We start from the raw sequence: 26,093 nt of genomic DNA, 5'->3' as shown, positions 1-26,093 counted from the left end.
TAGCCCAACACAGAGCATTTAGAAGGCACTCAGCATGTACTTTTTCATTTGCATTTACATCATTTACATCAAATTGGGTGGGCCCATAAAACAGATGTAATAATCTGATAGCTTTATAACTTATCATCTGAGTGACCTGAAACAAGTTACTACCTTCTATAGCTCTCTTTAGTACAGTGAAGAGAGTAATGTCTTTTGTATCAGTTCATTTTTGCTGCATAACAACCACCCCACAGCTTAATGGCTTAAAACAACAGCCATTTACTGGACTCCTTACTCTGTAGGTTTATAGTTTGGGCTGGCCCAGCGTGGCAGCTGGTTTCAGTTGGGCTCACGTATGTGTCTGTAGTCATCTTACAGTCAGTTAGGTGTCTGCACCTAGCTGGGGGTATAGTGAGGATACCTGGGCACCTGCCTCTCATTCAGTAGGCTAGTCTGGGCTTATTCATACAGAGGGTCACACAGAGGATCCCCAGGCTTCCGAGAATGAGACCAGGAATCCACAAAGCTTATGGGCGAGGTTCACAACTGACACACTGTTGCTTCCACTGCGTTTCATTAGACAAAGTGAGTTGCAAGGCTAGGTGAGAATTAAGAGTAGAGAAATGGGCAGCATTTTTTACTGTAAGGGGCTACAAAGTCATATTGCTAGGGGTGAGGACGCAGGGAAGAGAAGAATTGTAACCACTTACACAACCTTCTCCACCTGCCTATGGTTCGCAACAGTCCTGTGAAGAATAAGTTAACTGTAACTTGATTTTTCTAGATGAGGCTCCAAGTTAAAAAGTGTCTGGCAGGGGCGCCTGGGTGGCGCAGTCGGTTAAGCGTCCGACTTCAGCCAGGTCACGATCTCGCGGTCCGTGAGTTCGAGCCCCGCGTCAGGCTCTGGGCCGATGGCTCGGAGCCTGGAGCCTGTTTCCGATTCTGTGTCTCCCTCTCTCTCTGCCCCTCCCCCGTTCATGCTCTGTCTCTCTCTGTCCCAAAAAAATAAATAAAAAACGTTGAAAAAAAAATTAAAAAAAAATAAATAAATAAAAAGTGTCTGGCAGATAGTGGATGTTCAGTAAGTAGAAGCCATTAACTTTTTCTTACATATATTAGAAACCAGAGTTTCAGCAAGATTCTTTTAATTACCTATTTTCAAGAGCATCAGATGAACCACCAAATGGTATTCACAAAGGTTACATAAATGTTATGCTTTCTTTCCCTGTTGCAGAAAAGTAATGTAAGTAGAGAAAAGCTCACTGCCTATGAGTGCGTGTGTATCTTGGCACAGTATTCAGGAATTGTCACCTGATGAGTCTGACAAAACCTAGCAGTGGGGCCAGGCATCTTCACAGCTGCCCGGAAGAAAGATATACTTAATGAGAAGAGTCAACTCCAGAAAAAAAAATAGAGATAGTAAAGTGTAGTATTTCAATTCCAAAAATATTAAAGGCCCTTTTAATGGGTTAGAACCCATTTTTAAACCTATGCAAAGAATGAAAACCTTAATAAATCTTTATTGATTTCTTTCACTGTTGCGTTGTAAGTGTTTTCACAAAACCAGCGTAGCCCCATATAGTTCCAGATTGATCCAAAAACTGCTCTTGGATCCCATAAATTGGATTCAATGGAGATTTATTTATCTGACAGCTAGACTCTCTCTAATCAGTGATGTGAACTGGGTCAAAAAAAAAAATCTATGTTCTTTGAAATAAATAGAACATCAGAGGTGACTCAAGAACGTGTAGTATAGAAAAATGGTAAATGTTCATTGAGGATGGTGTCTGCTTTTTACATCTGTGGTGCTTCTAAGCTCCTTAAAGGGATCTCAGATGATCATTGGGCTCTGCATCCCAAATCCAGCCTCTATTAGCCAGCCGTCCACCTCCAGAAGCCTCAAGGCCCTCAAAAGGCCATGTCCACCTGATAACACTAATTTCCAGGTGCCGAGCTCCCACTGTACTGCAGTTCCTTTTATGATTTTAGAAGATTCTTGAGGCGGAGTGATTGAGACCAATGGTCCTCATCCTTAGCTGTCTCACTTTCTTCCTCTCTGAGTGATGGGCGTGAAGAGCTACTGAAACCCTAGAAGCCTCCGTTCCTTATTTCACCAGCAATGATTGTACAAAGACACTTAGGTTTACATGGCCGCTCCATCATATTTATAGTCATTAGGTTATTAACAACACAAACATTGCCCCCCGGAAATTTAGATTATCAGAAAGAAAAAGAGAATAGAAGTTAAAACATTCAAGACAGCCCAGCACAAACACGTTTGCTGATGGCCTTGCTTTTGCTTTTAAAGCCTGCCGGTCCCAGCTATAATCACGACCCTGTCTCACCCTAAGACACGGGAGTGCAGTGCCTTTGCCGTAAGAGTAAACAGTTCATTTGAACACTTGGTGTTTGTGTTTAAAGTAATGTTTTATGGACCGTGTAATAAAGTACCTTACCTGGTACCGAGCATATGGTAATAAGTATTCATGGACGTGATATGTCTGTCTGTGCATGCCTGAGAGTGATTTCTGCTTTATGAAATTCATGTTGGCAAGGACAGTGGTTTTTGCTGATACTAATAGACCATCTGGGGCTTGCTATCCTCAACTTGATGGCTCTGTTTATACCTAATATCTTTAAGGGGAATTCCATATTTTTTAACTTTGTTTGGCAAACTAGAAGTTGTATACAGGCTTCTGAACCCAATTCAGAGAAGTTTACCCTGCAAATATCTTAAATTACTGCAATGATTTTTTATAAATAAAAATTAAATGCAAATGTGCTACGCTCAGTCTCAGAGATCCTTGGAGATCCTGAGGTTTTTGGTATTGTTACTATAAAGAATTTACAGTATATTAAACATTTTACCTAAAACACACACTTTGAAAGCTGTCGGAAACCCTATTCAAATGAAAGCCATCGACAGATTTAGGAGGCATAATTGGTCTTATTCAGATTTTAGATGATTAGTAAGACATAAATACTGGTTCTGTCTTCTACATCTCCAGTATTAATGCAAGTTCTCACAGGCTGACACTGAGTAGTACACCACCAGTCTACCTTTTAAGACCGTAGAACTTTGTCCCTTCGAGAGGATGTCATGCCTTTTAAAAGAATGGCAACCAGCACCCAAAGTGGGAGGGTGTGGAGTCATGGTTTGCTCCACCCTACGCTGTTATTCCCCAGCTTCAAGCTGAGTGTTAACCACCATGTCCCGTGTGCCGTGGTTTTATTAAGTTCGAGTTAAGCAAAAAAGCAGAAGATAGAATGAACAGGTTGTTTAAAAGAAATGAACGTTTCTTTAAAGAAAAATGAGAAACATTACGTGTCTTTGCGAAAGAGAAAATACTTCAGCATAGTGAATTCCCATCTGGCCTGCCCCTGTGTTTGCAGTACCCGCCAGGCCGCTGTGGCATTGGAGTTGGTGGCTGGGACAGCTGTGTGCTCTTTGCGTTCCTGGCTTGTTGATGAGAACATCGTTTTGTATGAAACCACATTTTTTTAATACCGTGTATTAAATACTGCATTTTCAATACCATGAGGAAAGAACATCAGGTTTAGAGTGGAAGGCAGGGATGGCAGTGCTGTTTTCCTGGGTTAGGTGGGGTCTCGGCCAGCCTCTTACTCCCTCTGGTCCATTGTTTCCTTGTTGTAAAACACCAATAATGATTTAAAAGAAGGAGAACGCTGCCTTAAAGGTTTCTCATAAGATTGTTGAGCTAGTCAAAAAGTAAAATCTGTGAAAATGTTTGATAAACTCTGGAGTATTACACAAAAATAAGGTGATAATAATGGCTGCCCTGAACTTCAAGCTGAGTGTTAACCACCATGCCCTGTGTGCTGTGGTTTTCTTAAGTTAGAGTTAAAAAACTCTGCCCTGTGGGGTGAGGGAAGATGAGGACTCTTGGGTCTTCGTAGATGAGTAAAGGACTCAGACTGAGAGACTCCACCTGGATCATGGGGTGATCATGGGGTGATTTACTAATGGAGCAGGATTTAACCTGTGTCTGTCAGACCCCTGAACCCATGTACATCTCCTGTGTTATTAATGTTGTGGTTATTGCCTTTTTTCTATGGTCTGCCATAAAAAGTGCCAAGTCAGACGTACATAATACATATTTTGTTGCGTAGGACTCCAGGAAGTAAATATGATGGAAATAAGGAAAAGGGGCTAAGACTGAACCTCAAAGAAGAATCACAAAATTATACAACCATGGAAAGGAGCAAGAAAGGCCCTAGGAGTGTCTTCTCAGTGTATGGTTAATGCCACAGTTTGTCATTTTCATTTCCTTACAAGTCCGTGGCATTTTAGTTGACACATTGATAACAGTCATTATGGATAGTTATACAAGTGGCATATATAAAATTTGTTCTTTCTTGTTCATAGATAGACACATACATAAACTTAATCAGAAACCTCACAATCTTGTAAGTGTGAGTTAACTGACCTGGGGAGACAAAATCCTTGATTGTAATTTGATCATTTCAGTGATGGAAGTAAAACAACAGCAACAACAACAACAAAAAAAAATGAGTAAAATCCTGGTGGTTATATCTAGAGGGTTAATCAGTTCAGGTTCACATTTTTGGCAAGAAGACTTCATAGTTAGTGCCTCCTCTCACACAATAGAACCCCATGTCTGATTATGCCTCCACTCATGACATTAAGATTAATCATTGGGCTCAGGTGTAATCATCCTGACTCACTTACTACAAAGTTTCCTATCAGCCCAACCCTGTAGTTTGAACAGGCTTGGATGATCATTGCTGAGAAATAATGGTTAGTTATGTGTTGGCTTTGTGACTATTTATGGCCTACTGTATGCATTACATAGGTTCCTGTAAGTTTCTATAAAAGTCTATTTGAAATTGAATTATGTTTTAAACAAATTTGAATTGGTCATGATTTAAAATAATATTTTTTTATAAAAACATCCATGTCATTTCATTTCATTTCACTCTTTCATAAACAGAAATTTATATGTATTGGATGTGGTTAAAGCAAGATAACACAGGGGCGCCTGGGTGGCTCGGTCGGTTAAGCATCCGACTTCGGCTCAGGTCATGATCTCGCGGTCCGTGAGTTTGAGCCCCGCGTCGGGCTCTGTGCTGACAGCTCAGAGCCTGGAGCCCGTTTCAGATTCTGTGTCTCCCTCTCTCTCTACCCCTCCCCTGTTCATGCTCTGTCTCTCTCTCTCTCTCTGTCTCAAAAATAAATAAACGTTAAAAAAATTAAAAAAAAAAAAAGAAAGAGAAAGCAAGATAACACCATCTCTTAGAACTTTATAGTGTGATCAAACTTTCTTCATTTGAATCAGCTAATTCTGATATTGATAATGATTACAGCTTACCATTTGAATTTAACTCTATTTAAAAAGAGAAATAATCAGTGTCACCTTGGTAGCTCAGTCCGTTAAGCGTCTGACTTTGGCTCAGGTCATGATCTCACGGTTCGTGAGTTTGAGCCCTGTTTTGGGCTCTGTGCTGAAAACTCAGAGCCTGGAGTCTGTTGCAGATTCTGTGTCTCGCTCTCTCTGCCCCTCCCCTGCTTGTGCTCTCTCTCTCTCTCAGAATAAATAAACATTTTTAACAAAGAGAAATAATCAGATACAACCTATAGATTTAAGTACTTTATATACATTGAATTTCTTTAAGATGCATATTCTTCTTCTTATATAAATAGCGAGGAAAGCAGAAGGAGGAACTAGTATTTATCAGGTGCCTTTTCTGGGCAAGGGCACGAAACTGCATGTTTCACAAGATACAAACGTAGCTGACTTTGATAGTGATATCCAATATACTTTTCTCTACTGAATGGATAACTGAAATATTGAAGATTCTGAATGGAGCTGACACGCAAGCATAGCACATATTTGGAAAGCTGGCAGAGTGTGTTATCAATATGGCTTAAAGTGCTAATCTAGACCCAACAGAAGCGCCTCAAAATAGAGGTAGTGTCCAACTGTCGATTCCATATGTCAGTAGGATTTGTCCTGAAGATATTACAGCTGACTTCCTGGCCAGATCTATTAGTATCATGTGGTAATGATGGAAGGGTAAGATTACTGACAAAAGATCCCAGGCTGTAATAAATCCACCAACATGAAGTGGATGCTTTTTGCAATGTAACTCCTGTCCCAAGCCAGACGTGTATGGGAATGACCAATAACAAGGGATCCAAAAACTTTTCCTTGGTACACTGAGGATCCTATGCCAAATAAGCACGTGTTACCCCCAATAAAGTGGTCTAAAGAAACCCCAACAGAAGATTGGAAGTGCAGTTTCAAACATTAACGTCTAGCTGCTTTCTGTTGGGAATTGAAAGAAACAGCCAACATTGCAAGATGTGCAAACAGAGAAGCTCTCTGGCAGAAGCTTAGAGCCAGCAAGGCACAGGGTGCATATCACCTTCTCTGCAAAAGTGGCTGGCTTTGTGGGTCTGATTAAAATCCCAGTACGTGCATATTGTTTGGAGAACTGCATGTTAAAATTGCAACTGTACATACTCATTTATGATCTATTAACATCAGTAGTTTCAACCTTAAAGAATATAAGACTGTATTCAGAACACTCTTGGTCAGACTGCAAAGGTATGCATTCATTCACTCTGTCAATATTTGCTGAGTGACTGCCACTCTTGCTGGTTTTGGAGTTATAGCTGCACGGACAAAGAGTGCCTGTGCTCATGGAGGTTATATTCTAAAGGGAATCATGCAACCATAAATACAAAGGCCAGTATATAAGATGCTTTCATATAGGGAAAGGAAGAGAAGATCATGGGATATGGCTGAGGTAGGGATGGGCAGGAGAGCTTTAGAATGACTGCTCAGAGTGGACTTCTCTGAGAACGTGATGCTTGAACAGGATAGAAGAAAATGGAGAGGAAGCAGCTCTGTTATGACCTGAAGGATGATCATTCCAGGAGGTAAACAGCTAGTTATAAAAGATCCAGGGTAAGGACAAACTCTTTATGTTCAAGAGCTAGAAAGAAAAAGCCATGGTAGTCTTTCAATAAATGTTTGTCAAACTGAGGTGAACAAAGTGTATTGTGTCCACTTAAACAATAGAGATCAAGAGAAAAGTTAAAGTAGCCTAAAGCATAAAGAAAGGTATTGTTTTAATAATGCATTGATTGCCAGGACGCTCTTCCTCTAAGAATTATAGATCATTTTGCAAGTGGAAGATAATGAATGTATTTTTTAGGTCAACTTTGGCATGTAATCTAAAACCAGTGGTATGTGAGAATAACGGACCAGGAGAACTTTTTTGTATTTCTTGGTGAAATTTTCATATTTGAATATACTGTAAAATAATTCTATTTTAATTTACCCAATTATGTTTAGCCATACAACTTTTAGATTAGTGTTTGAGGGACGCAGAGAAAAATAGGTAGACATTACAGCGGACAATCCGACAACATGACTCAGTGCCCACATCTTCTGAGTCTGGGTCTCTATATTGCAAGCTCAAATGCCACCTTCTGGAATGGACTCTATACATGCTGTCTTTTGGCCCAAGCTCTGAGGATATACATGTGCAGAAAACTTGGTTTATGTAGTTACCAGTGTGGACTCATATGGGGAGAGGAACAATGAGCTATATCTGTTTGACACGGTCACATCCTGACTATGCCATGATTCAGTACTACAAGAAATAACGTGAAGTAGCAGGTCCCAGTTAAGAGTTTAGAAACATGAATGAAGAGTCTAGCTAAGTGATTCTCAGCGCTAACTATATATTCACATGCTATGGGGACACATTTACAAATGTCAGTGTCCAGGCCCAATCCCTGCTCAACTGAAGCCAATTTCTGGGGTTAGGCCTGGGCATTGGTATGTTGTAAAAAGTTTCCCAAGCGGTTCTAATGTATAGCCATGGTTGAAAACTCTAGTCTAATTCAGAGGAATTTAATAATTCTGTATAGCCTTTAGGATAAAGTTGGTTTGATTTTAATTATCTTAGTCTTTGCATCTCATATATCATTTGGATACTTCTTTCAACATTTCCTTAAAGATCAGAACTTACGATCCAAAAGATTAACGTAGTGGGAAAGTCTTCTTTTCCTTCCTTCCTTCCTTTTTCCTTCTTTTATCCTTTGCCTTTTAAAAAATGTCTCTTCCTCTAAAACCTATTCTGGACATTGAAAACTTTTAAAAATCTATGAATAGTTCATGATAATTAAATTTAAAACTTCATGTATGCAATATTTAGAAATTAAGATATACTTCTAAGAAATAGTGAGGTTGTTATAATAAAGACATTCATGTAAGACTCTTCCAAATGTATGAAATAAAAAACTTGCATTTGGGGCTGGTGTAGAGAGAGGAAAGAAAAAGCTAGACTACGGTAATTGCGATAATTGAGGATAATTACATCTTTGAGCTTCCAGCCAGCTATATGAGAAGGGAAGAGAAAAGGAAATATGACTTTTCGTATGTATAGTTGAGTTATTTAAAAAGGCAAACTAAGCTATCAGGATAAAAAACCTTTTCCAGGCACTAAAATCTCTGAATTTATCACACAAACACACCAAGCTTTATGTAGTACACAATAGAACAATGTCATTAATAGTTTTACTAAAAGATGAAGATAAGCAAATCATGACAGTTTCTGATATTACTGTTTTATAATAGCCACTTCTTTAAGACGTTAGTCAATCGGTTCAGCTGCTACCTAATGCAGCCCTCATTCATGACAACAGGACCACGTCATTGACAATATGGAGGATGCTCGTATTCCAGTTAACCAGGGTAGGACACTGTCCTTCAGTCCACCTGAAAGCCATATCCAATAATAGGTTACAGAAAAAGGCATCAGGTCACAACTCTGTTAGGAAATGAAAGATTGGAATTTGATCTTTCAGCCTATCCCTACCCTTTACAATTTTTATGGTGGTAGTACTATGAAACAGTCTTGGGAGAATATTTATAGTGTGAGGACTTTACTGAAATCATGGCATCTTAGATAGATCCTGGCTGCAGAATCAAAGACTTTTGATAGACTAGTGAATGTTACGGAATGTCCCAGATTGTTTTTAATCATGTTCTCAAGAAGATGAAATATAGGACGTAGGTGACTGCTGGTGGACCAGTTGTCCCTGAAATTTGCTTATTCCTGATATAATATTCCAGTATATCAGGAAATAAAATCAAGTCGGATTTCAAAGAGTTTGAAGAAAGGTCTAAGAAAAGTTATGTAAAAAAAAAGTTAACTGCTTCTCTTAAATTTCAGCCATAGCAATGTATTGTTTTACAATTAGTATTGAGAAATCTCATATCCACTATAAATAATTGCTTACAAAAACAACTGGAATGAAGCCTGGCCTAGATTATTTAATCCAATAGGATTGAAATGATAAATACTAACGTCTTTCCCCAATAGTAATAACTAGGTGTCAGTCACTATTTTGATTTTTTTTTAATGAGTTTTCTTTTTGTCCTGAAAACACACCTTCTTGTTCCTTATGTAAGTATATTTTTCTTGAAGTCTTTCTGCATAGAGGCATGAGAAATAAAGGAATGATCCTCTCGAGATCAGATCCCACTATTACATTTCCCACAGTATGCATTTACAGAGCTGCTGCTGTGGCTGTGCAGTGCACCCCCCACACCTCTAGGAGGCACCACTCACATGGTCCAGTCTGTGCTCTCAGCACAAGCAGAGCCACTCAGACTCTCAGTGGCAGAGAAGAGTGAACTCACATTCTTGACTCCATGTGCAAAATTTCTTTGAGTTCCCATGTTCCATTTTTTGAGTTACTAATAGTTTTACCTTATACTCCATAAATATCTGTATTTCTTTTCTTACTACAGTTAAAATTGAGTAACTTGGACACGCAGAAGATGTGTCCCAAAAAGGCCGGCACCTTTTTCCGGATCTTACCACAGCACATCTCTACCACGTGCCTCTCCCATCCTGTGAAGCTTGCCACCTTAGGCCACTCCCCTACCTCTCAGTTTAAAGCCTTTGAAATGTTTCTTCCCCCAAAGAGGTGAAAACATGGCATAAGGAAATGAAGGGTGGGGGATGTCAAAGCCTTACCCTGATAATTAGCTCTTACTGTGCAATCTGAAGACTCTCCTTGTTCTCTGCTTTCCAGAGAAAATGGAAATTGGGGCAGAGGGACTACACTGACTATTTAAGGTACAGAGTGCTTTGACATCAGCAGGGGAAGAAGGCTATCTCTAAAATGTCAGTGTTAGGAACCATATTCTGGGTCTCTCCCACACATCTCTTAATACTGTGGTATATAATGTGAATTCCAAATGTGATCCCTCATCTTGGAAGCCACTGTGACACTCAAAATATAAAACTCTCCAAATTTCAGGCATTGGGGTGGCTCAGTCAGTTAAGTGCCCGATTCTTGATTTTGGCTCAGGTCATGATCTCACAGTTCATGGGAGTGAACCCACATCAGGCTCTGTGCTGACAGCATGGAGCCTGCTTGGGATCCTCTCTCCCCTTCTCTCTCTGCCCCTTTCTCGCTTGTGCATGCTCTCTCTCTCTCTCAAAATACATAAATCAACAACAACAACAACAACAAAAAACCCTCTCCAAATTACACTAAGACTTTCCATAAACACAGCCTCAACCCATAACTTCCATTTTATTCATGATTTACAAACAGAGAAAATGGGAAATCTGGAGGGAGAAAATGTGATTTTCATTAGCTACGAAGATTTTCAAAATTGCATTAGTTTCAGTTCATTAGGTCTTATAATCACATTAGCTACATGACATTGTAAGGAGAGGAGGTGCCCTGCGGAGATCCCCCTGTGGATTTCCCTGGAGTCTCATTACCTCTTGTACACTGGGACTCAATACAGGATTCGAGTTTTCCTTTCACGGGATGAACCGATAGAAATGATACAGCATATAGAAGCCATGTTTACAAAAACATTTCCTCTCGTCCTTCCCTAATTCTTCCCACAGTGATTTCCCTGGCCAAATGCTGTGTCAGTTTTGAGGGCTTCTGAACTTTTGAAAAATTGATGAGTGACTTCCACCTCATTAGGATCCCCACTGGGCTCGTAGCAAACTCTGAGCCAAGGGTTTTCGGTGAACTCCTCACTTCAGAATCACTTAGGATACGTGCTAAAAATACAGATTCATGGGGCGCCTGGGTGGCTTAGTCAGTTAAGCAGCCGACTTCGGCTCAGGTCATGATCTCGCGGTCCATGAGTTCGAGCCCCGCGTCGGGTTCTGTTCTGACAGCTCAGAGCCTGGAGCCTGTTTCAGATTCTGTGTCTCCCTTTCTCTGACCCTCCCCCGTTCATGCTCTGTCTCTCTCTGTCTCAAAAATAAATAAACGTTAAAAAAAAAAAAACATTTAAAAATACAGATTCTTGGGCCCCACTCCAACTCTATCATGTCAGAATATCTGAGGGTCAGGCCTGGGCATTGGCAGCATAGCAAGTGCCCTGGGTGTTGTGAAGCAGGACTTGAGAGAGAATTCTGGAGGACATCTGTGCAATGGCTGGCATTCTCCCAAGGCCTGGGAAGGAAGGCATGTGCCAAGCGATGAGGCCAGAGGATGGAGGGACCTGGAAGCCGTGCACTTTAATACATCGGGGGTAGTTATTCGGGAAGGTCACAGCCAAAATACTCCTCCCTCCAAGCTGAGGAAACACTCTCTTACTCAGAAGTGCAGTACTCTTCTATCCTGCCGTGTCTGTCCTCAGAATCCTGTAGTTCACTCCCTGTTGCCTTTTATATCTAGTCCAGAGTCTTCTGGCTGCCTAGCATACGAGTGGCTCTGGAATGAGCGTGGACCTTTTCCAAAGGAGGTGACTCATTCCGGTTGTGGAGTTCCCTGTTTGGTCACGTCAGACCTTGTAAGAACAGAATCTCCAAGGTGTAGTCACTCTGTTAACCTGCTCCCCTACCTCTGCCGGTATGGTTTTATCTTCCCTAGATTGGGCAAAGGAAGAGAGGAAAATAAATATATCGATGTAGACAGGTACGTACATATGTCATTCTTAAATTCACAAAGTAACCCATGGGTGAAGACCAGCTGTCGGTAAAATGACAAAAAAAAAAGGCCCCCAAATCTCTTCCCCTTGCCTACCTCAGACACACAGTGCCTGCATTTTGGCCTCCCCCCTCTCATCCTTCTCCTTCCCCTCCCTGTTCCTTACCAGCTGACTTGGTCTGTTCCAGTAATTTATGCCTTCGTAAGATTTTAAATGCACATGCCAACGCTTGCGTGAATATTTGTTAAGCTTCCTCTCACTGTAAAGTGAAAGCAGCTATTCTCCCACTTAGTAGGGACATGGTGAGGCTCTCCACGTGCCTTCCCTGGTCCTTGAAATCTGGCCTGTCCCCAGGGGCTGGCCAACCCTGACTGTGATTGAGTGCATGCAGGGGAAGTGGTCCTTCGCACCCTGTGAACATGCAGAGGCTGTCTTTGGAATCCACCAGACACATTGAGGACAGTTCGCAGCTTGAAACAACATCAGTCCAAGGGCACTGCAGCTGTGTCCATGCCATGGGGCCTCTGCCATCGGGCTACACAGAATCAAGCTGCAGTTATTGTGACTAATGCAATATGGTGGAAGGAAAAGGGCTTGTGGCTTTTTGTTTCTTTCTGATTTCACATGCTTGGAATTCAACAATGGGTTTTCTTAATCTTTGATCAAAATATAGCTCTGTATTAAGACCTTAATTCAAAACACTTTTCCCCTCTTGCATATTGAGTTTTGCAATTAAGTTGCCTCAAACCAGTCTAGTCTCATATTCGAGGGGCGATTAGAAGATGAAACAGTGTTTAGTGTATAGTAGGGACTTAGCAATTATTTTTTTAATGAATTACAGAGTGTCAAAGAGTAAAATACACTTTGTGCCTTAGTGTTAAAGAGTAAGAAACATCAGAGGTATTCGTCAAGCAACTAATGAAACCAACCCAAAGAACTATTTTTAAAAACAGAGACCGAGAACTTCTCCAGAATGTTCTATTACATTTGGAGCCTCTTCAGGCTTATCAAGTACTGAGGTCGGAAACTAGATAGATGCCTTTCAGACTTGCTTTCTGTGTAAGATCTTCCTAAGTTTGGGCATGTGCCTCTTTAAAAAAGCCTCAGAAGCTTCCAGCAGCAGCATTTTCTCTCTCCGTTACCTGTGTATGCCCATCTGCATATTTTTGGTTTTGTCTTTGCATTCTGTTTAAAGGCTGTTATAAATAGGAATTATCGATGTGTAACTATGCCAACTAGATGTTGATGACTCTAGTCAGAGACTCATAAGTCATCCCTGCAGCCAGTGTTTGGTGCTGGGCTCTCCGGTCAGGCACTGTTGGGATGGATTCCTGGCACTGGACGTGGGACTAAAAAGGCTGCCTGCGATTCTTCCTCCTAACATTCCTGTAACTGCTGTATCCTTGTCAGGTGTTCCAGGGAATTACTAAGACTGTGCTTTCTGGGGAGTTGAAACTATTGATCACACTGAGAATTTCACGTTCTTGCTGGGTCGACAGCAAGTCCCTCTGGGTGGAGAGTCCTGAATTTTTATTTTAGACCTGAGGAATTTCTGGCTACTTTCATAAAATGATAGAGTCTCAGAGCTGGAAAGAAACTTTATAAATGGCCTCATTTTTCAGGAGAAACTGAGGCACGAGAGGTTTGGGCTTGGTTAATTATGTGGAAAAGAACAGATGATGTGTCCACTCACTGCCATTTTATGGGACCCTGGATTGGTAAAGAGCTAGTACTTATATGGGAATGAAGAAAGTCCTAAGGTGCAGGGGCTCTGTGACCTCATGTTCACGTAACTCTGAATGAGATGAAGTCCAAGCTTCAGTACTAGGGATCTGGCTGGATGACCCTTCCATCCTTGTTGGAAGGAAGATGAACGTCTACGCTACAGTACGACTCCAAATAATGGTCCTTGGCCAGCAGCCTAGACCTCACCTGGCAGCCAGTTACAAACACAGAATTCAGAATCTGCACCTTAACAAGATCCCCAGGTGATCTGTAGACGCACTGAAGTGCTGTTCTTGAACAGTCTTCTCAAATTTCAGCCTGCATCACCATCACCTGGAGGGCTTGTTAAAAACTGAGGGCCCCACCCCAGACTTTCTGATTCATAAGCCTCAGGGAAACCCAGAATTCTACATTTTTAACAAGTTGCCAAATGACACTGAGGCTTCTGGACCAGGACCAACCTTTGAGAAGCGCTGCCCTACTAGAACCACTGCCCGGCCGCTTGTCTGCACAGAGCTGGGGAATCTTCTATAGCCTGTTCCTGGCAGAAAGTCTTGAGGATGAGCCCCGAGAACCTCCACTTTCAAACACAAGTTCTGACTTACTCTAACATAAGGGGCTAGTCCCAGCCCCAAGTAGTTCCCGGTAATAGTAGCAAGTGACCCACATGCATGTTTTTGGAAGATTTTGGAGTCAATAAAAAGTCTGTCGTCTGCTGGTTTTATAATACAAAGGACGCATGGTGTTTTTAAAATATAGTCGAGAAGAGGGGCGCCTGGGCAGCTCAGTCGGTTGAGCGTCCGACTCTTGGTTTCGGCTCGGGTCATGATCTCACAGTTTCATGAGCTCGAGCCACGTGTCTGGCTCTGTACTGATGGCACAGAGCCTGCTTGGGATTCTCTCTCTCCTCTCTCTCTACCCCTCCGCTGCTCATGCTGTCTCTGTCTCTCTCAAAATAAATAAACTTAAAAAATAAATAAAAATAAAACTTAGTCAAGGTGCGAACGAAGATGACCGTGGTATAGCAGGCGCCGGGTGGCACGTTGAGCCACATGCTCGCCGGCATCCATGGAAAACAGGAACTCTGAAGTCAGCCGAGCTTACGGTAATGAACAAGTAGAAATACATCAGAAGGTGCGGTAGAAACAGCCGACTGCTTTGTCCAGCCTTGCTGTAGCTCACAGTGAAACCCACGCTACAAAGTGGGATTCCCCTGGTACACGACAAATTGCCATCTCCTCTTAAATTGTATCTCTTCCATCTTGAGAGCTTACCTTTCCCAGGGTAAGCACCCTTTGATGTGCTGTCTCAACGAGGCAGCACGGTTCGGGTGAGGGCTTGGTAAAAGCTAATCGGCGTGTGATGGATACTGGAGCATTTATAATTAGCTGTCCGACCACAGTCCAACCAACTAGTGAATGTGATCACCTAAATGTCATCAGCCGTGAATGGAGGATTTGAGAGACGTTTATGTCAAAGGGTAAATTTCTGGACCTCACAGCAAAGACACTGAAGTTGTTCTTGGTTAAGTCTTGTACTGTTATGAACGAGAAGGTGGCTGAATCACCGTGCCCAAGAAGCCAAACAAAACCAGTGCAAAACAATGCTTAACAGAGCAATACTGTGAAATCCTGGCCTCAGTAAACTGGCCTGCGTGCTAACACCAAATCCTCACAAGACACGGGCAAGGGCCATAAAGTATTCTCGATCCCTTGGAAGGAGGACAGATGATGAATGCGTGGCTGGGAATGAGCACTGGGCAAACCAGAAGAGAGGGAACATTCTTCTCTCTGGTGCTAAAGGCAAGTCATGATAGAGAGAGGTTCAGATTGCCAAGAGGGTGAGGCTTTTGTGTCCTGGACAGGCAGCCACCTGGGGATTATGAACACCATGGGGATGGTCACCGCCCCATCTGTGAGAACACACTGCTGGGCACTAGGCTAGGGTAGAAAGTGCCAGGGACACTGAGTCAGGAAACCTAGAGCTGCATGACCCTAGACATGGTACTTAGCTTTGAACTTCGGTTTCCTCATCCATAAATAGATACGGTGGCCCGACCCCAAAGGCCCATAAGGATTAAACAGCATAACGTGCAGGAAGTGGCTGGCGTGTTGCATGTGCTCAGGCGTTTTCAGTGTTTTTAATTTCAAGCCTTTGAGTCAAAACTGGTGCGTGGTAGGTCTCTTCAGGACCTGGGTAGGGTCAAGATGATCATTAGTAGGATGGAGCCAGTACCGTGGAAGTCCGTCTGCCTGGTAGCCTGACAAGCAGACTTTTGGAACTCCTCACGTCCCCCATGGAATTTCAACATCATTCGAAAATACTGAGAAAAGGGGTTTCTTCTGGTCCTTCCTGTCTCTGAAGGCCTGGTCAATATCCACCCCTTCATGGATGCTTTTTCTCTTCCGATCTGTTAGTTCCTTCAACTGTTTATTCATTCGGATGATTAAATGCCTACTGTGTGTGCTGCACACTAGGGCTGCGGCTGTGAACCGGATAGGTCTGTTCATGGCATTGCCTTTTGGAACTTAGGCCGGCGGAGGAGACAGCGCAAAGCTTCATCATTTCCATGTTGAATAATGCCACGAAGGAGAAAGCTTCTTCAGGCTTTTATGAAACAGGCCTAAAACTAAAGCAGTGTGGGGGGAAGGGGATTGAAGTACATCGTCAGGAAAGTCGCTCCAAGGAAGTGACACTACACTGAGATCTGAAGAATGGTGAGGCTTTCATCAGATGAAAAACGTGGGAAGAAGAGCCAAGAATAGTTAAGGCTCCTCTTTCCCTTGAGACATGTAAGACTTAGCACCTTTTGAGGGCTAGAAGAGCCGGGAAGGCATGAAAGACGGTTGCTGAGAAGGGGTCAGAGGAACACCAAGCTTGGACGCTACAGTTGGTGAGCAGCCATGCACACAGACACCAGCATTCTCACTGCTGTGCCTTTTCTCGAGAGATGTTCAGCTGCTTCGATGACAGGACAAAGAAGCCAGGTGGCTGTGTTCATTCACGAGTTAAGGCTTTGCCTTAAGACATACTTGGCGTATTTTTTAATTATTTGCTTGATGTGCTCGTCTCTTTTATTCTCCTCCTCTCCCTTGCCTTATAAATTATTCAAGTTGCATTTTGAGAGTCAGCTTGGGAATTTACTCCTCATTGTTCCTACAGAAATAAGTATTCAATAAAAATTTCTTGATTGGTTCCTACTTTCCAGTTTATTGTAGATGCTGAGAATAGGGTGGGAGATGAAGTGGACACGTCCCCACCCTCAGGGAGCTCTGAATTCAGATCAGATGAACAAACATGGAAGGCACAGGAGATATAGACCCTAAAGCCCAAACTGCACATTTTCCATGAAGACTTGCTTATGCAAAATGAAACCCCTTTTTACCTGTGTACCTCCCCTGGTCTCTGAGAATCAATCATTATCTCCCCCTTTCCCTCTCCTCCCTCCCTGTCTTGAGATTTGCCATTAAAAAATAAAAAACAAAAAGAAAAAACCAAAAACCTTGGCAATTGGTTTTCAAGTCAGAATATGAGCAAAAGCAACCCTAGAAGTTATTCCTCATCCATCAAAGTCTCTTACCTTTTGGCTTTTCTGAAGGCAAAAAACCAAAATGGCGACGGGGCTTTTATAAACAGTAAACGATGTTACTTCTGTAATATAAGTTTAATGTATCTTTGAAGACAAGTGAGAGCCACACAGACCCCTCCTCCTGAAAGGGTCAGCTTTCCCGTTTCCTGTGTGGATCAATACGTTTGGTATGTACGAAAAGTAATCAGGTTACACTGACAGATGGCCTTAAGGATTTATAACTCGCTCTTCAAATGAATGCCTGGCTCTTGCTGTCTTCAGCAGCAACCCCTCCATAACAGGATCAGCCAGTGATGCTAAAGGTTTCCAGGTTCCTGTCTCTTGTGCTCACAGGTAGTGTGCTTCCCTTAGGCGGCTACCAAAGAAATGTCAAGTCATTGCTCCGTAGTGATGTTTTAAAATTTATAGTTCAAGAAACTATAAGCAAGAAAACCTTACCTTTACCACCTTCCTCTCTTTGGATATATTTCCCCCAAGTCAGGAAAAAAGAGAAATCAAGACATCTTTGGGGTTTTTTTTTTAATGTTTTTATTTTTGAGAGAGACAGAGTGCGAATGGGGGAGGGGCAGAGAGACAGGCACAGAATCCAAAGCAGGATCCAGGCTCTGAGCTGTCGGCACAGAGGCTGACGTGGGGTTTGAACTCACGGACCATGAGATCGTGACCTGAGCGGTAGTCAGACACTTAACCGACTAAGCCACCCAGGCGCCCCAGAAATCAGGATGTCTTTGTAATGACCTTATTTGGCAGAGAACCATTGTTCCTTAGCCAGAGGGACGGCAAACATTTGCTTAGATGGCTGGTCAACGCTCAACCAGAGTACAGCATACAGGCTTGCCTGTATCACTGTCTCCTTACTCTGAAATCTACCTGAATTTCAATATTTTAGCTTCAAACTCTTTCAGGGCACTCGAGAATTCTATTGAGAGGTTAATTTAGCCTTAGCGAATGTGCCTCACAGGACAGGAGCCCTGCAGGGAATTTAGTTCCTCAGCCATTGTGAAATTTGTTCGGCTAATCTGTAGCTCATAAAGCATCATTTTAACTCATGGTTCCCACACCTGGTAATGACCAGGAAGGAGGAATATTCCCATGGGGTTGGGTCCTGTCCTCATTTTGTTCATCAGTGAGGGGTCATGAGCGGAGGCGGTTTCTATCATACTTAATTATGAGTTGAGCAGGACAGCTGTAAAATGGTAATGACTGTCATTTACCAACCTAAACCTGCTTCGGAGGAACTAAAGTGTCTGCTTCTGCAACTAATCTCACCGGCCATCCCAACACTACCAAATTATTACTTGCAGAATTTGCCGTGATCAGAGCACCTACCTGCTAAGAGTGTTATAAAAAAAATAAAAATAATAAAAATAGCTGTCATCTGGTTGTCACCTTTCATTAATTTCATCTGGTTTTTGTTTTCTTTCCTGTTAGAATTGATTTTGGTGGCTGATAGTCTAGGCTAATGAAGACAAAATGCCTAGCACAAGGCACCAACCGCAGGTATAGCGGTCGCTCCTTGAAGAGGCTGAAAATAGGATTATACCGCCACCTTGTGGTTAATAGTGGCACCTGCTTTTTAAAGTAAAAGGCCATCCCATCCGTGTTTCTACTGATTGAATCACCTATTGGTTAGAAACATAAATGGATGTAAAAGGATAAGAGATTCTGGAGATGAATAATTTTGCTCAAAATAATTATTCAGGCAAACTTTTAAGATCCTTTTAGAGGCTCCTCAACAGACGTTCTATAAGATCACGTACTGACCCTTCTTGGCCAAATGACAAATTCCCACAGTAGTTTGAATTCTATATAATTGGGGTGGATGGATGGAACCATTGCCTATGTTACAACGATATCACACATTTGTCTTAAGTGACAGTCTCAGCCGTGATTGTATATCAGTGCAGCCAATAATGAAGTCTGTTCTAAAACAAAAATAACTGATGTGCAACTATTACTCTAAGTGAATATTATGATTTTCTGCAACTCATCTTGGTGCGGCATTTGGGTGCCATCATAAATTTTAGTTGAGGTGCAATGAATGCTGTTCCTTTTCCCTATGTTAAGTAACTCATAGAATATTTATACATGCGGTCCGACAATGAAATATCTTTGAAGCTTCGAGAAAATAATATTCTATAGTTGAATATAATTTTATTGAGTCACATAAGAACAGGGTTAAAAGAAATAGGCTTAAATCTCTCTTAAATGAGAGATCACTCCAAATTGTTCATGTATTTCTGCTGGTGTGGATTAATTCTAGGTACTCGGAAAATACTGCGCTTGATATAGGCATTAGCAGAAAATTAGATGGTCCTCAGGGCCAGTAACAGTATCATGGACTTTGGAGCCTTAGATCATCTTTTCCACATGGAACCTGGTCGGTAAAAGGGCACAGTGAGTCGTCTGGAAAATGTCATCATTGTGGCAGGAGCGTTCCTTTTCAGGGTGACTTTTTACTTCCCACACACTGTGCCTCCTGTCCTCTTATTCTGACTCTCTGTTGCTAATCCTGAGAGAAGTCTTTTGGCCACATGGAAAGACACTGGCCCGCTCACTCCTCAGAACACACTAACTTGACCCCTGCCGTTTAACCTCAGTGAAACCAATGCGTGAGACAGGCCATCACACTGCTCGGACAGCCCTGGACCATCCACACAAGGCCTGTGCTCCCCATCCCCACCAAGAAAAAAGAACATGGAAGTCATATGTGCATCTGTGCAGGAGGGGGCAGCCCATCTACACACATGCGGGGGGGTGGGGGGTAGGCACAGGGGGCGGGGGGACAGTCCTGTCTTAATTGTAGATAAGACACCAAAATTTAAGGAGATGACCAGAGAAGGAATGGGCAAGAGAATTTGGAAATGGAAGTCCAGAGAAAGGAAGAGACCAGGAGAGAAGAATTTACGAGTGCAGACCTCTGAAATAGGAATAAACCCACCCGGGAGGTCCTGCTGTGAGTGAGAGTCAGAGGTCATGTATGTGTAAACCCCTGCACTCTGCCAGGCCTGCTGCGACCGGTGGTGTTCGGGTCCTCCTGTCGAGTTTCACTTCAAGGTTTCTGAGAGGTAGACACGGCCCAAAAACCAGGAGCCCCCATCCTGAGGGATTACAATGTATCTGGCTCAGAAACATGATGATGATCATTCTTCCCATGGGGAGATTCTTGTCCACCTAAAAGTAGTCCTTTCAGTAGCTTTTCAACAAATTTTAGTTGAAGGAGAGTGCCAGGAGCTTTGACACATTTTCTCTGAGTTACATCTTTTATTCAGTATCTCGTAATAACCCGCTTTCATCCTCTCTCTCCCTACACTGTGCTGGTAGGCTGGGCACCCCACATGTTTTCATTGTATTCTACCGGCGTTCCCCGATGAGAGAGAGCGAGAAAAGAAGGAAACGTGTACAGAAATAGAGAAAGGCCCTACAGATTACACACTCGCTTCCTGGATGGATATCTGGCTTTTGAATAATTCACACAGCAAACTATTTTCTAGGAATCTGGCACTTTATAAATAGACATTGATTAAATCTGTTGTATGAGTGAATGAGTGAAGGAAGGAAGGAACAAACAAATGCCTGCGCAACAGATACCTTTTGTTTGTGTTTCCTAAACCGTGTTATCCTTTGGACCTGTATATGAAAATTGATATCCTGTGTATTCATAGGTCGCCTTGATTTATGTGCCTGCTTGACTATATTTTAGTAACTGTGGTACCAATTTGTAGTCTAAATTTAAAGTAAATTATTCATTGCCTCAACAAATCAGGAGAGACGTGCTGGTCATTTTCATTCGGTGGGAGCCATCCAGGGGCAACCACACAAGAGCAATTTGACCATCCATTACTGCACGCGTGTGGTGTTTGCAGGTGCAACTTCAAACCGACATAGGAAGACGGTCCCTATCACACCGGAAGTTGTATGTTTCTATATTTACAGAGCATTAGGAAGTGTTGGTGTTGATTCAGGGACCTAAGGAAAACATGGACTTCATCAAGAATAGTCTGCATACATGGTAGACAAAAGTTTCTTTTTCTCCAGCTTTTTATTATTCTTCAACCTTAAATATGCAGATAAATGCAATGTGTTTCACTCAGAGAAAATCCGGTCCAGTTCAACTGCCTTTGCTGAAATGGTTTTTATTCTCCGAGCCCTCAAGGTGTGCTCCTCTTTGGCCCTAAGCCCTCCAGGCGCTGGCTGGATGCGGACAACGCAGGGCTCCCGAGATGCAGTTATGGCTCTTTCAGAGAAGCAAATGAAAATGTAAACGTGGACAGTCTTTTGCACGACAAAAAAGTTTTTTGAGTTCTGATTCATTAACACAATAATTTGCTTACTTTATTCGTGAAACTTGGTATTAAGTTATAGGCTATTCCTTTTAAGATGGAATATTCTAGAACTGAGCAAAGCAGACGTTCTCTAAATGAGGCCTCTCTGACAAGAGATAATTGTTCAAAAAAATTGGGGGAGGGGGTGCCTGGGTGGCTCAGTCGGTTGGGCGTCCGACTCTTGGTTCGTCTCAGGTCATGATCTCACGGTTTCGTGGGTTGGAGCCCCGTGTCGGGCTCCTAGCTGACAGTGCGGAGGCTGCTTTGGATTCTCTGTCTCCCTCTCTCTGCCCCTCCCCCACTTGCGCTACCTCTGTCTCTCTCAAAATAAATAAATAAACTTAAAAAAATTTTTTTCTTGCATTTTTTTATTTGAGGGGTGCCTGGGTGGCTCGGTCGGGGTGAGTGTCCAACTCTTGGTTTCTGCTCAGGTCATAAACACAGTCGCATGAATTTGAGCCCCATGTCAGGCTCTGCACTGACAGTGTGGAGCCCGCTTGGGATTCTGTCTCCCTCTCTCCCTCTGCCCTTCCCCTGCTATCCCCCTCTCAAAATAAATAAAGAAACTTAAACATTTTCTTTTTATGTGAGTATAGTTGATACACAGTGTTACATTGGTTCCAGGTGTCCGGCATAGCGATTTAATTTCTATTCGTTATGCTGTGCTCACCACAGTTGTAGCTACCATCTGTCACCATGCAACGCTATTACAGTACTATTGACTGTATTCCCTCTGCTGTGCCTTTTATTCCCATGACTTATTCATTCCATAACTGGAAGCCTGTATCTCCCATGACAATCATTAATTTTTGGTATATGGCTCTATTTTTCAAAATCTGTCACTCTTGAAATATTTCCCAGAACTCATGTGGCCATTTGCATTTGGAAGCATTGTCGCCAGGATGGGGAGCAAGCTGTACCCCCGTTGAGAAGGACCTTCCTCGCGGGGCTAAGACTACAGGTTTAGAGTCAGAAACGGCTCGACTCATATCCTCACCGGCCACTTAGCATCTGTGACATCGTAGGAGAACTTACTCAGTGTCTCTGCCATTCAGCTTCCTTGTCTGAAAAATGGGGATGAGCAGGGCCTTCTCACCGTCTTGTAGCAGTTCAGTGAGGAAAGCCTATAGCAAGAGTCCCAGGACATGCCAGGTCCAAAAATGTACTAGATACAGCTCTCATGCCTCATTTGTAGTTGCTTGTAAATAGGTCTTATTTACTGCTGGTGATGTATTCTTAGCACACACTTTCATCTGTTCGTTTGAAAATGTACTTACTGAGGGCTCGCAGAAGCGCAGTGAGAGCCGGCCCTGAAAACAGGTACATATTCACAGTAGATAACTGTTACGAAAGTGAATAAAAGACATTCTCTTTCGTTAATTGTATTGGCCTTAGACCTTCTCGAAGAAAAGTAGGTTTGGGAGCTAGGGAGATAGGTGGGGAAATGTGAACTGCATTTTTATGAAAGCTGTAATAAATGCTTTACACCCCTCTGGGGGAAAAAAAAATCCAAATAAGCACTTACTTGCTATGGACTATCTGGAATTTTATTTGAGGACATTAAGAATCTGTCCCCAGACATAGCAAACTAACAAGCCACGCGTTGCCTCAAGCACTGCTGGGTACTCGTGCATTCCCACTGTACGTTTTTAGGTTAGGAAAACAAAGGCCTGGACAACAGAGGGGACTTGCCCAGAGCCAGGTGTCCAGGTGAGTGCAGGGCATCCCGCACATACATCCTTGCCTTTGCTCTGAGGCTTCCTCCTGACATGCACTAATCACAAGATTGTGTCACTTCACGTGAGAAGCTGTTTCAAAACACACTGGTCTTGGGGCGCCTGGGTGGCGCAGTCGGTTAAGCGTCCGACTTCAGCCAGGTCACGATCTCGCGGTCCGTGAGTTCGAGCCCCGCGTCAGGCTCTGGGCTGATGGCTCGGAGCCTGGAGCCTGTTTCCGATTCTGTGTCTCCCTCTCTCTCTGCCCCTCCCCCGTTCATGCTCTGTCTCTCTCTGTCCCAAAAATAAATAAAAAACGTTGAAAAAAAAATTTAAAACAAAACAAAACAAAACAAAACACACTGGTCTCTCCGCAGGAGGACGAAGCACTCTGTGCCCATGTTACCACCTGTGAAGGACTGACTGACCCACCAGCTTGTGCCACTTCTTGCTCCCGCCATGGGACCTTCGGGGAGCGTGCTGAGCAGCGGACAGATGCAGGTGGTCCTGTGGGGCAGTTTGGCGGCTCTCGTCACTTTCTTCCTCATCAGCTTCCTCGTCTTTCTGTGCTCCAGTTGTGACAGGTGAGATCTCCTGTGTATCCTCCGGAACCTTGAAATAACCCGTTCCCTGTGCCCAGAAGACTCTTCATAGGAAAAGCACGTTATAAACAGAATCCCGCTACACAGACATTCACAGAAACCCCTGTGTTTCTAAAGTTAACTAGCTTCTGTGCTGCAGAGCACCTCAGGACGTTTTTTGTATTCATCGAATGAAAATCCATATTTGATTTTGCTCAGGAGCAACTGGGAGAACCCTTGTATACGAAACTTCCCAAAATGAAATTTTGCCATTCTTTTGAGCACATCGTTGTTAAAATTTATATTGTGTTTTCCTGTCGATGGACATTTGGAAATCTTAGTATGATGTGCATGAAAGATACTCTTTGCTGCCACTTGACAGTTACTGATTATAATTGCTATTACGTGGTTTGAAAGGACCATTCAAGTTTTGTGATCTAGAACTGCAATTTCTTAAGAAACATTAATTTTCCTAGAAGAGAGATGAAATAATCATCTTGGTTGTTTTTAGAGTTATGCTTCTTCTCCCCTTCCATGTCTCCCTCATTTGGAATGTCTGTACCCCCCCCCCTAAAATAAAAGCTCTTTGCTCAGAACCAAAGGTCTTTCTAACATGTTGGGAGTGATTTCCCAGGTGTTCAGATGCTGTTAGGATACTTTGCAGGAGCGCCTGAGTGGCTCAGTAAGTTATGCATCCGACTTTGGCTCAGGGCATGATCTCGTGGTCCGTGAGTTCAAGCCCCATGTCAGGCTCTGTGCTGCCAGCTCAGAGCCTGGAGGCTGCTTCAGATTCTGTGTCTCCCTCTCTTTCTGCCTCTCCCCTGCTTGCTCTCTCTCTCGCTCTCTCAAAAATGAATAAATGTTAAATTTGTACAATAAGAAGGATACATGCAGCCTCCTGGCAGATTGGTGCTGTGGGGCTGGAGCAAACCAGCCAGTCTACCTCCAAACCTTCCTCTCAGTAACTTCAGGAGAGACCCAACAAGGGTCATTTACAAATCTGACAGGACTTCTTACCCTGAAGTGTCTGTCAAGAAGAGGAAAGTCAGACTCTCCCAACCAAGTAGCCTTCCAGTCTCCTCCCAGTTTAGACCTGGAGCTCTACAGCTGGATCTGAGTCTGCTCAGGAAGGTGCAAAAATAGAGGCTGGTGGAGTTTGCTCCCCTGGACTAGGGAGGGCCTGCCTGTAATTATTTACACTCCCACTAGGCGTCACTGTTGCCTTGACAAATATGGGACATGTATTCTCTAGTACGGATGGCTTTCCTTAGACTGTCCTGAGTAAAAATAAATTCTATTTTTATTCGATGGACTTTTCCATAGACTGGAAGTACATATGACTCATCCTGAGAGCATGTATCCTTCCCAACGTGCCAAAATTTGTATTTTCTTTCATTTTTTTCCCAGTCCCATTGCACTGGGTAGTCGACTCTGAGTTTGTCTGGATTTTCTTTTAAAAAAGGAAAAAACAGGTAAAATTATTTCCAGTATTCTAGAGTCGAGACAAGTTTCTGCTCAGGAATGTGCCTCAGTCCTCTTGTGAACTTCTATTTTCTACTCTGGGAGAAAGAGAGCTAGAGAGGTGACTGGTCTCATGCTGTGACTTGACCCCCCTCAGACCCTGACGCCTGCAAAGGAGTGATGGAGTCACGGTCCAGCTTTTGCTTTTTTGGCAAAACAAACCAGGATCCTAAAAGAGAGATTTAAATGTGGACAAATATTCGGATAGCCAAGGGGAGCGTCTGTTTGATTTTAGACGGCACATTTGACGTTACAGCAATGTTTTCTCTTCCATTTCAGAGAAAAGAAGCCGAGACAGCACAGCGGGGACCACGAGAACCTGATGAACGTGGTGAGCCCGTATACACATGTCTGTGTGTGCTTTCGAACACCAGCCACTTATCTAAGTGTGTTCCCACAAGCTGGCAACCTGAGGGAAACCGAGGGAAGGAGCTCACCAGAGTTAACCGGCTGCCTAGAGTCCTCCCTCTGAAGGACTCTTACTCAGCGTGGCTAGAGGCCTGTGCAATTAGCCGGGTTGGTTGGGAGAGTTTCAGAAATGGATGCAATCGTGCTGTTGCCGGAAGGATCCTGAGAGCGCGCCAACCTACTGCAGGGAGCCCCTGCCCAGCTGCAGCCTAATATTGGTTTGCTAGGGCTGCATAACAAAGGATCACAAACAGTGGGGCTTCAATACCAAATGT

General features: G+C 43.0%; 1 protein-coding gene across 1 annotated transcript in view; it reads left to right on the top strand.

Moving 5' to 3' along the window:
* The window catches only part of PAG1 (phosphoprotein membrane anchor with glycosphingolipid microdomains 1), a 140,906-nt gene that overhangs the window by 95,154 nt on the left and 19,659 nt on the right, over window positions 1-26,093 (top strand). Inside the window, exons 3-4 of the mRNA XM_058699931.1 lie at window positions 23,686-23,892; window positions 25,690-25,741. Coding sequence (XP_058555914.1) covers window positions 23,768-23,892; window positions 25,690-25,741 — 177 coding nt within the window. The 5' untranslated portion in view covers window positions 23,686-23,767. The remainder of the gene's footprint in view (window positions 1-23,685; window positions 23,893-25,689; window positions 25,742-26,093) is intronic.

The sequence above is a fragment of the Neofelis nebulosa genome, chromosome 14 (assembly GCF_028018385.1).
Source record: "Neofelis nebulosa isolate mNeoNeb1 chromosome 14, mNeoNeb1.pri, whole genome shotgun sequence".
NCBI lineage: Eukaryota > Metazoa > Chordata > Mammalia > Carnivora > Felidae > Neofelis > Neofelis nebulosa.
The sequence above is the reverse complement of the archived record's forward strand: the minus strand, read 5'-3'. Positions and strand labels throughout refer to the sequence as shown.